The sequence below is a fragment of the Austrofundulus limnaeus genome, unplaced genomic scaffold (assembly GCF_001266775.1).
Source record: "Austrofundulus limnaeus strain Quisiro unplaced genomic scaffold, Austrofundulus_limnaeus-1.0 Scaffold20, whole genome shotgun sequence".
In the NCBI taxonomy this organism is placed as follows: Eukaryota; Metazoa; Chordata; class Actinopteri; order Cyprinodontiformes; family Rivulidae; genus Austrofundulus; species Austrofundulus limnaeus.
The window spans coordinates 2,819,282-2,834,038 of record NW_013952422.1 but is presented as its reverse complement, the minus strand read 5'-3'; the positions used below and the strand labels follow the sequence as shown (position 1 = coordinate 2,834,038).

Sequence of the window (14,757 nt, the reverse complement as noted above, 5' to 3'; positions counted from 1 at the left end):
AGTGAGGTTAGTGTATTTAAAATGGATAAATATTGTTACTATGCCCATGTTTAGTTGACCTGATACAAATGTTTATCATCCAACAACAGCTGGGGCCACAGGTCTCTGCTACTGTTATTTTGTGGGTCAAAAGCTGAAAAGTTTTGGAACCAGTGCACTTTGGTTCCCAAAGTTGGGCTTGGGACCCAATTATGGGTCATGAAGCACCTTGGATAATCTCCAGAAATCCCTTTGAAGGGTAATACAATAATTTCTGATGTAATATTTTCTCTATAATTATTACAAAACCACAAAATAAGTATAAATAAGTATTTATATGTGTGTGCAAGCTGTTTAGATTGTCAAAAAGCCTGTGTTTTAGGGTTATTAATGACATTTGTGTACTCAGACCAGTAATTTTTGGGGTCACAAGTTTTTGCCATGGATATTTAGTGGGTCAGAAGATAAAAAGTTTGGGAACCACTGGTTTCGATTATTTATATTATCGTTTCCATGTTTATTTTCTGTTTTGTAGTTCTTGTGATTGTGTGTGTTTTCTGCTGATTGGTCCTTGGATTTTTCTCCGTATTTCCAGCCTGACACAACACACCTGTTTCTTGTTTAATCAGTCACAGCTGCAGCCACTCTACTCATCAGTCCCTCTTCTCAGGTTGTCAAGAAGTGTCCCTAAAAAGTGGTTCTCTGTTCAGATTCAGAACAAAATCAAATCTTATCTGGACCCAGATTGATTTGTAAACGTGAAAATGTGTTGTTTTTTATTACTCACATACATTTTTTCTTAGTTACTATTCCAAAGGTTCAGCTTTTCTAGCAGAACTTGAACAAACTCGATGCTGCAACCAAACAAGCGAGCCTCACGTTTTGTTGTTGTTTTTTTAGAGTGAAACTCGTGGACACAAGCAATCATTTTATTGGAAAAAGAGGATTCGTATGTACAGTACAAAAAAAGAATTCAATCCTGAATCAGTTCACAACTTTTTGCTTTTCTCTTCATACAAATAAAAACGTCACATCGTGAACATTGTTGTCTGTGAAACCTAAACCAGCAGGCGTTCTCTTGGTCTCAAAACACACAATATTGTCTTATTTCATTCTGAGGCTATTTGTTCTTTACATTTTTATTTTTTATTATGTTTTACTTTTTTTGCTGACTTCTGTTGGAGTTAACCCACGGCTCCAACTCTAATCTATACAGCCCACGTCCAGAATGAAAAATAAATATAAAACAGGAGTTTGAACACAATCCATCACCCACTGAGGGATTATAAATATGTAACATTGTGGCAGAAGGAACTTCTTTTTTTTCCAGTTTGACATTGGGTGTTGCTCCTGTTATGTTGGTTTGGCTGAGAAATGTTTGAAACTCCCCAAAATATTCCAGAAAAAGGCTCATCTCCTCGGTGCTCTCCGTCGGTTGATTGAAACAATTGCATAGCTCTGAGAGTCGGCTCCTGCTCTCTCAGACCAAATCAACAAGAAAACACCGACGGTTTCAACCAGAAATGAAATAAAYGACTCATTTTTACAGTCACTTAGCTGAAAAAGAAACAAACAAAACACAAAATTTAAATGAAAATTTCCCTGCCAGGTGTTATTAAAGATTTCCCATAGACACAWTTTTTTGTCATTATTTGTAAATTTCTCACATTTGTATTTAAATTCACATTAAAGCAACATTTTACCTGGTAAGACATTTACAGTTGCATGCATCGATCATGTCAACAAGCTAACTGAAATCATGTTCAGAAATGCTCCAGCCAAACATTGCTTTAACTAAATTTAACGTGAATACATTCCACTTTTATTCTGCTGATTACTTTCTTTGTGCACGAGGACACACGACATGAAATGTATCAAACAGCTAAAACAGAGGGAGCTCGCTTCCTGCTCGACTCAGCTGCAAATGTTTCATTTCACATCCACTTATTAATGCATGGCTGGTACATTTTTAATGGGAGTCAATGGGACTGATTGATACATGTTGAATGAGGTTTTAATCGTATTGATGAGCTCTGAGATCCTCAAGAGTTTCATGAAGAAATTGTTACAATGTTTGGATTTTTTAAAAATAAATAAGACAAAAAAGATGATGTACAGAAATAAAACACACACATACACTAAATATCTACTCGTGATCTACTATTTCTGCTACAGTGTGTGACAGCAGTGGAGTGTTCGTGTTTTACCGGAGCAAAGACACATTTTTTTGTAGCTTTATTTGGGCCTCAGGGCACGCCGTACAAATGTTTCTGTCTGTCTTACAAGAGCAGAGCTTCTCTCCCTACGTCGCTCGTCTCCTCGCCTTCGCTCTTAAATATTTCATCGCTGGCTAAGTCCACAGGAAGGAAGAGAAGGAGCTGCYTCCTTCAGAGCGAAACTCTCCCTTCTGGACTCCTTGTGCTCTTTTAGCTGCCTTCTAACTCGCTCTCGTGTCTCTCCCGTGTCATCAAGTGTAATGCAAGAAATAAAAAGACAACACAGCTACCACCGTGCAGGAAGTGGTAAGTGCAGTCGGGAAGGTTTTGGTGGCGCAGAGAGTCGGTGGGGCAGACGCTATAGCTCGCTGTGGCGCACAGGAGGTTCTAGTTTGTGAGACAACGCGGTGAGAACTTTGTCGAACTTCTCGTAACGTTCTGATTGGCTGCCCTCAGAACCGCGGCTGCCCCACAGCAGACGCATCTGGAACTCGGTCTGGAAGATCTCGCTCAACTCCGCTCGCTCCTGAAATCCTGAGGAGTAAAAAAAGACATGGTTACTCTGTGTGATTCATAACAAGCAAAGTCTAGGAAAACACAGAAATAAGAGAATTATATTTAGATAAAATCATAAAAACATGACTGTTTAATATTTAATATTAATATTTAAGTCCAAAACAACCACACAGCATATAAATAAATACTATGATGCAACAACAAACTGAGAGTTTCATCAAAATCCACTCAGTTTTTGCTGACAGATGCTCAAACACACACAGATACAAGCAGTTATATTATCTCCCTTTTAAAGTAGCCTTATGCCGACTTTCTTTTGTATTATGACAGCTAAACCTTTTAATTTATTATAAAATTAAAGCTATAAAATGAAAAACTACAAAATCTGTATAAATACTCAGTGGTGTGCACAGCTAACCAAAAAGTTAAGTACACTAACCATTAATCTGATAAACAGATTTATAAAAATTTTTATAAATTAATCCTAATMGCTAAGACGACTGTCACTCAGGCTGACTGGTGGGACTGACACAAACCTGAAGGTGGGTGGGATCATCTGTGTCAAATCAGCCAATTCAAACCAGCTATAGCTCTGTCAATCTTGTGAAACTTCCAGTTCACCCCTTTCAGAATAAAAGCATTTGTTTGCTCAATTTTACAGTTTGGTTAGTCAAACAAAAAATAGCAAATATTTTATCTACCGTATTTTATAAGTCACCGATTTTTTTGTATTTGCTATTTAAAATTTTTTAAATTTTATTTTATTTCTTTTTGTCGCTCTTTAGTGTTTTTTAAGTTTAGCTGCTACAGATGCTACATGTGTCTGATACGTCCAGCACTGCTTTTATGAAGGGACGATTTAATTCGGGACAAATGGTATAAAAATAGGAATTGAACACTTGTGAATTTTTTAGTGGACGTTCCAAATTTAGCAAAAAGGCTAATCAGCTAAATKAGAAGCTAGTTCCGCTAATCCACTAATAGCGGAACYGTGCCCATCACTGTTAATCAGTCCGATTCTGTATGACTAGAACCTGTTTGTAAGACTTCAAATTGATCTCAGCTTTTTTAAGCCCTCATTCTTCACTGTAGAGTAGAATCACTTCTACCAGTTAGCATTTATTCACAAGACAAAACAGTCTCTGGTTAATAGAAAATCAGCTAAAACATAAACATCTCAATATGCTGATAGAAACATGGATGACGGGAGCAGACTGAGGTCAGGAGGATCAATAACAGGTTCTAACAGGAAACAGAGGCGCAAGCTAAAAGCTATTGACAAGCTGTTCAATAAAACAGTAATGGCCTCAAACGGAGATCCAATAGAGAGKTATTAGGATCAATACAGTCAACATGGTAACCACACACGATCGATCAATATGTTGCTGTGACACTGAGCCCAGTATTTACAACGGGTTTGATCAGATTATCGTTTTATTTTTTATTTTTGTTTCTTCCACTGTAAGTATCTTTGAGAAGAACAGGAAGATCTTACCCTGCAGTTTGGTCTCYACGTTGGTTCTGTAGATCTCAGCGTGGTGAGCGACGCTTCGTGCTGCCTCTAAGTGGAACATGACCACATCCACGCCCGCCTCGGAGCTCTCCCACGGCTCGGGCACCTCGCCGACAGCAGCGCCGCGCTCCAGTAAAGACAGGACAGGGAGGATGTGGGGGAAAGACGTGCTGGACACGACGCTGGACTCTGGAGGACGAGGAGAGGGTGGGGATCAGCTCAGGAACATTTCGTATTTCTTTCTAAACAGCAAACACGTGGAGTATCTCACCTTTGCCGTCATTCATGTTCTTTAAGAAAGGCTTGAGTTTCTTCTCGTACAGAATGGCTCCTTCCGTGTGTCTCTGACGTAACGTCACCCACGTCTGCTCCAGGCGGGAGATCTGATGGAAGACAGGTGTAAGCACTTTGTAAAGCGTGTTTCTAACGGCGAGGGAAACCTCTGCTCGTATCGGCRGGTTCCTCACCTGCGGCAGCTCCAAAGCTCTCATCACAGCAGCAAAACCAAACATGTTCCCCAGGTTGCTTTTCAACTCGGCTGCTAACTGGATGGTTTTATAGAGGAGGGCGGCCCGCTCCTCTGTGCTCCCTGTGCAGCCGAGCAGGTCCACAGCCATCATGATGGACATGGTGTAGAACCTGAGAACATGCAAAACTAACTTATTAAAGACTAAAATACACAAATTACTTTCATATGTAGTTAATAGTGTAGTTATAGATATCCTGTGTGATAAACTGTAGCTCATAGTTGAATTTACATCAACTTTTAGCTTAATATCTGTAAAAATGGCTGAGGCATGGACTTTTTTGTGTAATTAGCTGTTTTTGGCTTTGGCTGTGTCCATGTTCAAGGGCTGCATTTGAAGCGTTACATCACAGTGATGCACCGGCTGTCCAAATTCAAAGACTCCTCTATTTTTCCCCAAACTGAGGGATGGTCTGGTGTTTCCTTCTCAGCCCACCCTGTCACAATCGCTATCGCTAAACCAKTTGTATCATCTTGCCCTCTCGCGGGTTGTTCAACTCAATTTTCCTTTTGTGTATTTCAAGCKGTTGTTAAAGGTAGCACAACTGTGTTTGCTGCATGACCGGTTTCACCTGTTCCCCCATGTTTGTCTTGTATGTCTTCTTGAATGGGTGTTTCTTAACTGCCCCCTCCCCACTTCCCTGAATGTACAGCACCTTGTGAATGTATTTCTGGGAAAGGCGCCATATAAATAAAACTTTACTTACTTACTTACTACTTACTTACTAACTTTACCAGATGTACCAACCGGTAGATTTTTTTCTTATAATGGCAGACGAAGTAAGAGACAGGAGTACAATTTTAAATAAAAATCTGAAAGTATTAAAAACTGAAAATTTAAAGCTGTTGAGTTGTTAGGTTTTRTCATTTAGACATGCTTTTTAAAAATATCGTTCTTGTCAGATATCATCGTAAACAAGCTCGTATGGTGTGTCCCTTAGTTTTTCATGTGTTGACGCTAAACTAATTGTATGAATTTATAATAGTAATAACAGTGATATATTAATATTTTGCTAAGTTTGATCTGTTTTCAGTTTTAATTGCATCTGTTTAGCACCAGCTAAACAGCTGCCAGGTGACAGGACATAAGCCAGGGAAACCCGTTTTCTTCTGGTCTTCATGGTCGAGAAAGGACCTGGCCCACATAAACAGCGTAGGCCTGGTCCTTTGAAGGACACAGCCCGTGAATTTGGATGCAGCCATTGTGGCAAAATTTAAACATGAACAAAGTGTAGTATAATAAAAAGCACATGCGTCAAACTAAAGACCCTACATGGCATTTTATGTGGCCTGAGAGTTTCAGAGATGTATTTGTGTTTTAAAATAAGTTGCTTTAAAGACAACGTTGACCAGAAACTACATTTCCCAAGATGCATGTTGATTATTTTACCTGCAGAATGATGGCATCTTACCACCAGGTGGATACGCACAGGGTTCAAAAGTAATCATTTCACTGCATTTTTCTCAGCTATTTTTGCTGCAGCCCAGTTGTACCGGGAAGTGGGAATTTCCCACTTACAAATTGTAAACTTAAACTGGAATGCCCTTCAAGTGGGAATGCCCTGTCAGAAAGTGGGAGAGTTCAGAATTCAAGATGGTGGCTACTCACCACAACTCACCATTGAGTAAAACTCTCCTACCTTTACTTTTAATAGTATTTCTGTAATATTTATTTCACATTTAGTCAGTCGTACAGAAAGTACTTTTAAATGTTTATAAGAAGACTTGTTAAACGCCGTTTCTATGCAGGAAATACCACAGAGAGCTCAGTTGTTGCTTTTTAGTGATGTGACACTTTGTGTTTAGTTGACGTTAAATATTAAACATTGAAGTTAATTACAACTGGACCTTTGAGGGTCACCATAACACTCATGTGACCTTCGATGAAAATAAGTCAGAAACTCCTGATCCGAAGGATCAAACTGGTGTTCTGATCTTTTTCACGCGTGCATTCATACCTCTCCAGCAGGTCAAGCCTCAGCTGGTGTCCATGAGGTAACGTCAGCAGCTCCAACCCTGAGGAAACTCCCATCATCCTTTGCATTTCTGAAGTTACACCTGATATTCTTGCAACCTGCCCAAATTACAAAAAACAAAGAATTAATTATTCGTTTGCATCCATGTTGTCCACACAGGTTTTGGTGGATACATCAGTTGCTGGTGTAACCAGGATGCGTTACCTTGCAGTCCAGCAGGGTGATGTGTTTAGCCGCGGTCCTGGCATCAACCTCGCCCAGCAGCTCTTTGACTCTCTTCAGCACAGACATCTCCAGAGGCTTATTTTCAGCAGGAAGAAGGCAGGATTCGTACCTGCAGACATTTTACAGATTTAGTATACTCTAACAGGAGTTCTGACAACAGTGAACGGCGCTGAAGAAGTGTAATGAATTCAGATTTTGTGTATTTTTCAGTTAGGATGATTTAATCTGGTTTATTTCATACCTGGAAGGTCTGAACAAAGAGGTCGTCTCCACCTGCGGGGCGCTGAAAGTCCCCTCCCCTTCCTCTCTCGCTTCCGCCTTCCTCCCTTCTTCCACTCGCAGTCTCTCTACGTAGCTCTTGGCGGGGGGTTTGGGGGGTCCGGCGGGGCAGGGTCTGAGGTCACAGTAGCTCCCCGCCGTCTCCGAGGCGTGGCAGCTGGGAGGATGGGCGGGAGAGGAGTGTGCGGAGCGAGGGGTCTGCGTGGGGTACTCTGCCGGAGCGGGACCGTCCGAGGGGCTGAGCTGGGGGTCGCTGGAGCGGCGCGTGGCGGGAGAGGGAGGGACGATGGCCAGGATCCGCCCGCCTGAGTGGGCTCTCTGCCTGGTGACTGAAGTGAGAGGGGCCGTCAACTCTCCGAGGAGCATGATGATGTATTATTTATGTGTCTGAGTCGACTTACTGGCACTGTAAGCAGGAGACAGAGGGGTTTCCCCGACGGGCGACAAGGGGCAGCGGTACTCCTGAATCTGGTCCATGCTCATCGCACAATTCCGCATTGCATCTTTATGGTGGTGGATCGTTGACGGGCTGCAAACAGCAGTTCAGAGATTTTAAAAAAAAAGATTTTTGCGAGACATTATCAGGAAACTAAATGTTATTCTTTCAGGGTGAGAAAAGAGGAAGACATATTAGTTGGCAGGGCAGTAAAATGCATCTTGTTTGTGTTATTTCTACACTCAAACAATATTTAGGAGCAGAAGCAGACATGCRTCATGCAGTGTGAACACATGAGATTCCTACAGACATCTAAAACAAACCGGAAACCACTTTAAAGCAACTTCCTGTGTGTTAGAAGTGAAGAGTAAGCACATTTACTTTGTTGCAGATCTTCTTTTTTTTTTTTAGGAAGTTTGTTTTAAAACGTGACTTTTACTTTTATTTCATTAAAATGTGACACCTTCTTACACTGTACAGATTTAAATATGACTGGGAATCATCATGAAAAGATTTGTACATTCACTTTAAAAAAATTAAGTGTTGAATTTACTCAACTGATTCCGCTAAACCGAGTCGAGTAAATGTAAAGCAATTTACTCAACTCCCATATGTTTGTACAAATGCTCATATTAATGTACTTTCACACCCTGTGTTAGACATGTATTTAATTATATGCTGAAAATGTCTGCCCTTGGCTTTCGTAGTTTTGTCTACATTAATACTTAAAAAAACACAAATAATATTCATTCAAAAAGACTTAACTACTAACAATTGCTTTAATTATTGATACCTGCAGGATTAGTAGATAGTCAGTTCAAACATTCTCTAACCATTAATACATGTCTAACACATGGTGTGAAAGTATGTTTATATGAGCATTTATGTACATTTACACAAAGTATAAAGAATAGTTACTGTAATCCATAAGTTATTAAGCATGAACAATAAATTTGTTGATTTTTTAAAATAATTCGCCTTTATAGGTAAAGCATTAACAAATGTCTTAATTTATAGTTTATTAAGTATGAATCATTCTTAATTATTGATGTTTTTAATGTTAACTAACCTATTATTAATGATTAAGTAAGGCTAAATAAGGTGTAGTYTTTACCAAAGTCCTTTTCTGTTGAGGAATTTTTACATTTACTTAGTTATTTTTTGCAAGTACTTCATACATTTCTGGTTAKAAGAACAGGTTTAATGTTCTATGAGCCCAACATCTCTGTATCACTGCGTTGCAACATATCTGCCTGCTCCTTCATCAAGTTTAAAACAGCAAAATTCTCTGTTAAACTTGTTTGATTCAGTGCAGAAGTGAAAAATTCAGTGATTCTGGTTCTAAACACAAAGGGAGGTGATGATGGTGTCTGTGAGCTGAGGGGTTTTTCGGGGAGTTTGGAAGGGATGTGCACCAACTTTAAGGGTACAACAGAAGAACAACACTAGTGTAACACACAGGAACACAACCTGCATTTGGACCCAGGTTCCGGCTCTGGTTCTGACGGTGCCACTGGGGTCTCAACTGGACTGGGACTGTCTGAGTCACTAATAGTTTACGTAACATAGAACGAAGCAAGAAGAAGTTTGTAAGGCTGTAAAAAAATGGATTTTTCTACAACTTGTAGAAAGAAAAGATGGAATTAGTTTTTACTGGAGAGGCCAGCTCCACATTCTCACCTGTGAGGCATCATCTTCTCCGTCGTGAGCCCGTCCATCATGGTGACACTCCGCCTTTTGATGTACGCCCCCCTCTGACTGGACGGCGAGTAGGCGGAGCCGTGCTTGTTGGCGAGGGCGAATGTGGCCTCCAGGTAGCGCAGCGGGAGAGTCCGGCTGACGGGACAGTAGATGTGGGCTCCGCTGGACTGGGAGACCACTTTGCGTTGACCCACGTAGAAGCGAACGAGCTCCTGGACCGAGTCGAAGCTGTCCGACTCCAGAACATACTGAACCTGAAGGACCAGGATGGAAAAGAAACGTAACTTTATTCACACATTCACAGCAAACAAACTTTGGTTTGGACGACTTTAGCTCAGATCTTAACACACCTGTTACTAATGATGATCAGATCTTAACACAACTGTTAATAATGATGATCAGATCTTAACACACCTGTTAGTAACGATGATCAGATCTTAACACACCTGTTACTAATGATGATCAGATCTTAACACACCTGTTACTAATGATGATCAGATCTTAACACACCTGTTACTAATGATGATCAGATCTTAACACACCTGTCAGTAATGATGATCAAATCTTAAAACACCTGTTACTAATGATGATCAAATATTAACACACTTTGTAAAAACACAGATTGTAAATAAATAATATGGTTTTCTGCATGCTGAGTGAAAACTTTACTCAGCTTTCCAAACTGAACAAAGGCCTTGTTAAAATTATTAGTTACACCTGTACTTTTCCTAATGAACAGCTTAAAGCTGGATGATTTATTTGAGCCTCTTATGTGAAATCTGGATGGAATAAAAGCCTAGAAGAATGCAAATCAGCTTGCTAAGATCGACTAAGATCAGCTCATATTCAAAAACAACAGAATTATAGTTGTTTTCATCCAGTCTTGAAAACATCTTATGTGATGTCATGAGACACCATGCTCAGACTATGGATTGTAAATTATTCATCACCTACTACCACATCAGATTTCAGCATAATATCTGTAAATTTGAATGATTTAGAGTCAATTTTATTTTCTTTCTGGGGGTTTCATTAAAGCTCGTCCAGTGGTTCTTGAGATATTTTGCTAACAGACAAACTGGGTTGAATCCAACAGCTTATCTTACTGTGAATGACTCTCAGCTACACCCACATCAAACTTTAGCATGATTTCTGTAATACGGTCAGGGTCAGGTATAGGCAGTACAGAGGATGCCACAAATGGGGAACAAAAAATATAAATAACTTTTTATTAGTGTTGATTTAGTCTGTAGAATATTCACTGTTCACTCAGGTTTATGAAGGTAACTTGTTCTATGAGCTTCTCAGCTGCTTTGTTTCTGTATATGAAGTGTTATATGGTACAGAGGATATTTCATGATAAGAGTATCATTTGATGCAGTCAAGACTACTAACGTTCAATGTGTAAGCAGAAAACAAAATAAGGAAAATGAAAGTTTCAATTAAGATCTCAGAAAAAGTTCAGGTTAAAGTCTGTTTTTCAGTGTTCTACTTTCATAAAAAACAGATTTAATGTTTTATTAATCCCAAGAATTTAGTCAAATGCTCTTTAAATGGCTTTGAGTAGCTCTTACCAGGAGAAATTTCCTGGTGTCTAAAGATAAAAAAAATCTTATTAAAGACAAAATTAATTAGTCTGGTATGAGTTTTTAAATCCATCTTTTTCTCAGTTGGGGTCTATACAAAGTGGAACTGCAATGCTTTGGTCTGAATTCCTCCTTATTGTAACTCCACAAGCCCCTCTTTCACCCTTATTTTGATAGGTTTATGACTATATAGCAGCACAGAAACTTTTTATTTACAAATGAATTAAAAGATGCCAAGAAGGGAAGACTTGTCCATCCAGCCTTTCATGTTGGAGTCAGAGTCTGACCCAGAGCCAGAGGAGAATGAGGATGAACAGATCGTAATTGTTAAGTCCAGACCTTATTTGGCAGTTCTAACACAAATAATTTGACATAATAGTTCAGAAAACGTCCTAGAAAATAGAGACAACTGAACTGGTTGAAAAATATGACCCAAACAAAAGACATATAAAGATATCTTATGCTTTTACTGATATATCATTTCTGAACTCGAAGTTCACAACTAAATGTTTCAAACAGCCAAAAAATGGATTTTGCACGATATGTACACTTTTATAGCATTCACGCCAACATAACACAGTTACATTTGAGAAATTCCACATAGTGAAACAAATCTGTACCTTAGTCTCGCTGGATTTAACCAGAACTTTACTGATCTTGAAGTGAAGCACCTCGTTGTCCCATCGGCAGGTCAGAACGTAGTCGCCCACACTGGTCAGGGAGTCGTGTACGAGGAAATCTCCATTCCTCAGAACCAGAGTCTCTGACACCTAAATGATGCAAACAGCATTACATGTTAGAGAAAAACAAAGTTGAAAATTTAGCCATTGCAAGACAATAAAAGACAATAAATATTGTATGTTGAAAAAAAAAAAGAAACCAGTGACCACTCAGACTTGTTTGTGCTGCTGAACAAACACCCACCCCCTGCTTGTTAAACTGTTTTGGTTCTGCACAGCTCAGTCAGGCACCAACAGATAAAATATGACAACGGGACAGAATTACTTCCATTGATGATCCATTTTATTGAGTTCAGCTCTACTGTAAGAATGAGACTAATTTTAAATTTATTGACCTGAGAGGCAATCAGGAGAAGTAATGCTCCACTCATGGCCCGCTGTAACAGCTCCAGGCCGTACGTTTCGCTGATGGCCGCTCGTTAATGTGCTCTCTGAGACTGGATCACATCGATTGATGAGCGGTTTCAAAAACAACTTGTAAGGATGGTGAAACCAGATGATGCAAAGGTTTTAATCTTTTGAACAGTACGTCACGTCCTGTGGGGGAGAGACCAGCAGGAGGCAGCATTTTACATGGATCAAAGGCTCCGAACCTCACACAGGAGCCTGCTTTTCTCTGCCAGACTCAAAAACATTATTCTCTTGAGGGGAGCAGCTTTTATTTTTAAATGCAACTCTCAAAGGACAGTTTGAGAAAAAAAGGACGGAAACTTTTAAAACAAAAAGGAAAAGACACAGACATAAATCCAAAATAGACATTTAAAACTAAAAGAGCGAACAGAGATTGTGATCTTTAATGAACAATCTTCACCTATGAGGTAAAGTCACTAAGTACTGTTTTGGTAACCACACGATTTGGGGTTTCCCCCTTCATTTACACCGAGGCAAAACCATGAATTTATAAATATTTTATGTAAATCAGAAGAGGAAGGACTCACAGATGGCTGATTTGAATCTGTGTCTGTGTTTATGTGTGTGTCAGAGAGAGAGACACAAGAAGAAGGACCCTCCACATGTGCATCATGCATGTGTGCGTGTGTGTTTGTGTGTGTTTTTGTCTTAGTCACCAGCTGTGAAATTCAACTGCGTACACGGGAAACATGCGCAGCTGTCTGCTTGGCAGAGTTTCCCTCCTAAATGCTAAAGCGATCGCTACAGAGCTGCAGCAGATGATGGGAATCATTAATCAGTGTCATTCTGTGGGTAAACCATCCAAACTGAGCTTTCAAAGCCAGATATGTTGTCAAAGTAATCACTCCACTAATGCTGCTGGCTGACAAGTTCATCTCACCGAACTGCGGCTTTTACGTTTAGATTTGTCCAAGACTGCACGATCATTTAAGTTCTGCTTGTCTGTTTTTGTTTGGGCTTATTAGTAGTTGATTGACTCATCTTTGGTTCATTTTAATTTCCGGGACAATAGAGGATGATTTCTCTTTGAGTGAAGTTTTCATTTTTCTTGCTTTGTTCAAAACTCTTAAGCAATCCAATGATGGTAGCTTCAAACATTCATTTAGAATCTGCTTCATAAAAGTAGAGGGCATTTACTAAATATAAAGTACAATTTTAAGGCACTCTACTTAAAAATGGCCATTTTCATGCACCTCATCCCTCAGCTTCACTTCAGCTATTTGACACTTTGAGTTATTTTCGAAATTAAAATCTACAATAAACAACAAAAAAACTATTTATTTGACCAGATAAATCCCACTGAGATCACAGGTCTCTGTTGCAAGGGAGGCCTGGGCCTACTGAACATGTTTTTGGTGTGAAAACCGAAGTACCCGGAGAAAACCCACCAAAGCACCAGGAAAACATGCAAACTCAACACAGAAGGACAACCCAAAACAGGTAACTGTGCCAAACATGTAAATCTGCCATGAAAATACTCATAAAACAATAACTAAGGTGTAAAGATTACATCTAAAGAAGCGCATTTCTACTATAAGAGCAACTTGGAAAAGTGACAAGAGGTTCTTGACACAAATGGGTGGAAAATAATATGATGTATAATATAAACTTATCACAAAAATTAAGAAAATGTGTTTGATAGATGGTTTCTTTGTTGTAATAATGTGTGTTGGTACATCTTGTTGATAGACCTGTTAATATCCTTTTTAAACAGTGCCACATGTGTAACGAACATGCAAATGTGGGCTGAGCAGTAGAGCTGAGTGTGTGGGTTGCACACATGAAAAAAAGCYAAATCTTCTCTGCTAAATAACTTATTTTATTGTTACTTGTTTTGAGCTTCTGGTACCCCCAGGTGCTGCCAATCATAAGCTTTATTGCCAACAAAAAAATTAACCTGCCAAACACAAATCTCCTTATTTTTGTGCTATGTTTATGATGACTTGTGAAATACCCTAAAATATTTTGGATTTATTTGTCAGTGTTGACAGCTGATGTCTCTTACCTCTTGGGGTATGTGCCCATGGTACCAGCCATGGCTCCTGATGTCAGCTGGACTCAGTTTCAGCTCCTCCTCCAGTTCTTTACGAAGTTTCTCAGGAGGTGACTCCAGCAGGTATTTCTCTTTGGAAAACTGCACGAAAAAATAAAATAAAAACAGAACACAGCTTCAGGCAAGGTGACATTGGCATAAACAGGTGTAACTGGAATTGTTCGTTTAAAACAAATGAGAGAAAGAAGCAAGACCGATACCAACTGTCATAAAACATCTTTAGTGTTGTAAGAGCTAGGGCTGTGTATTGGCAAGAATCTGGTGATAAGATACATATCATGACAGAGGGGTCACGATACGATATATCCCGATATATTGCGATACTGTAAGCAAGGCGATATATTGTGATTTTATTTTGTCCAAAAATTCTATTAAATAAAAACCTCTTACTGGGGAAGAAAAATGAAAAACCAAAATTCATTGTCTCAGAAAATTCTGATATTACAGAGACATACTTTTGATTCATTTAGCTGTGTTCTGCTTTTTATGTATTTTATTTTATTTGTTTCATATTTCTTATTTCATCCATATTTTCAATTATTAGACTAAATTTGACAATAAATAGTTTGAAAATATATTTTTGCAGCTTTTAGTTTTTAA

The 14,757-nt window shown here is 39.2% G+C and overlaps 1 protein-coding gene across 1 annotated transcript in view; it reads right to left on the bottom strand.

The window, feature by feature from the left end:
• Positions 1-894: 894 nt before the first annotated feature.
• sh2d3ca (SH2 domain containing 3Ca) overlaps positions 895-14,757 on the bottom strand; it is a gene marked incomplete in the record, with an annotated part of 74,791 nt that continues 60,928 nt past the window's right edge. The window contains 12 exon segments of the mRNA XM_014003866.1: positions 895-2,729; positions 4,207-4,413; positions 4,496-4,607; positions 4,692-4,863; positions 6,709-6,824; positions 6,931-7,060; positions 7,193-7,559; positions 7,632-7,759; positions 9,137-9,214; positions 9,347-9,621; positions 11,574-11,723; positions 14,110-14,238. Of these exon segments, the coding sequence (XP_013859320.1) occupies positions 2,554-2,729; positions 4,207-4,413; positions 4,496-4,607; positions 4,692-4,863; positions 6,709-6,824; positions 6,931-7,060; positions 7,193-7,559; positions 7,632-7,759; positions 9,137-9,214; positions 9,347-9,621; positions 11,574-11,723; positions 14,110-14,238 (2,040 nt within the window).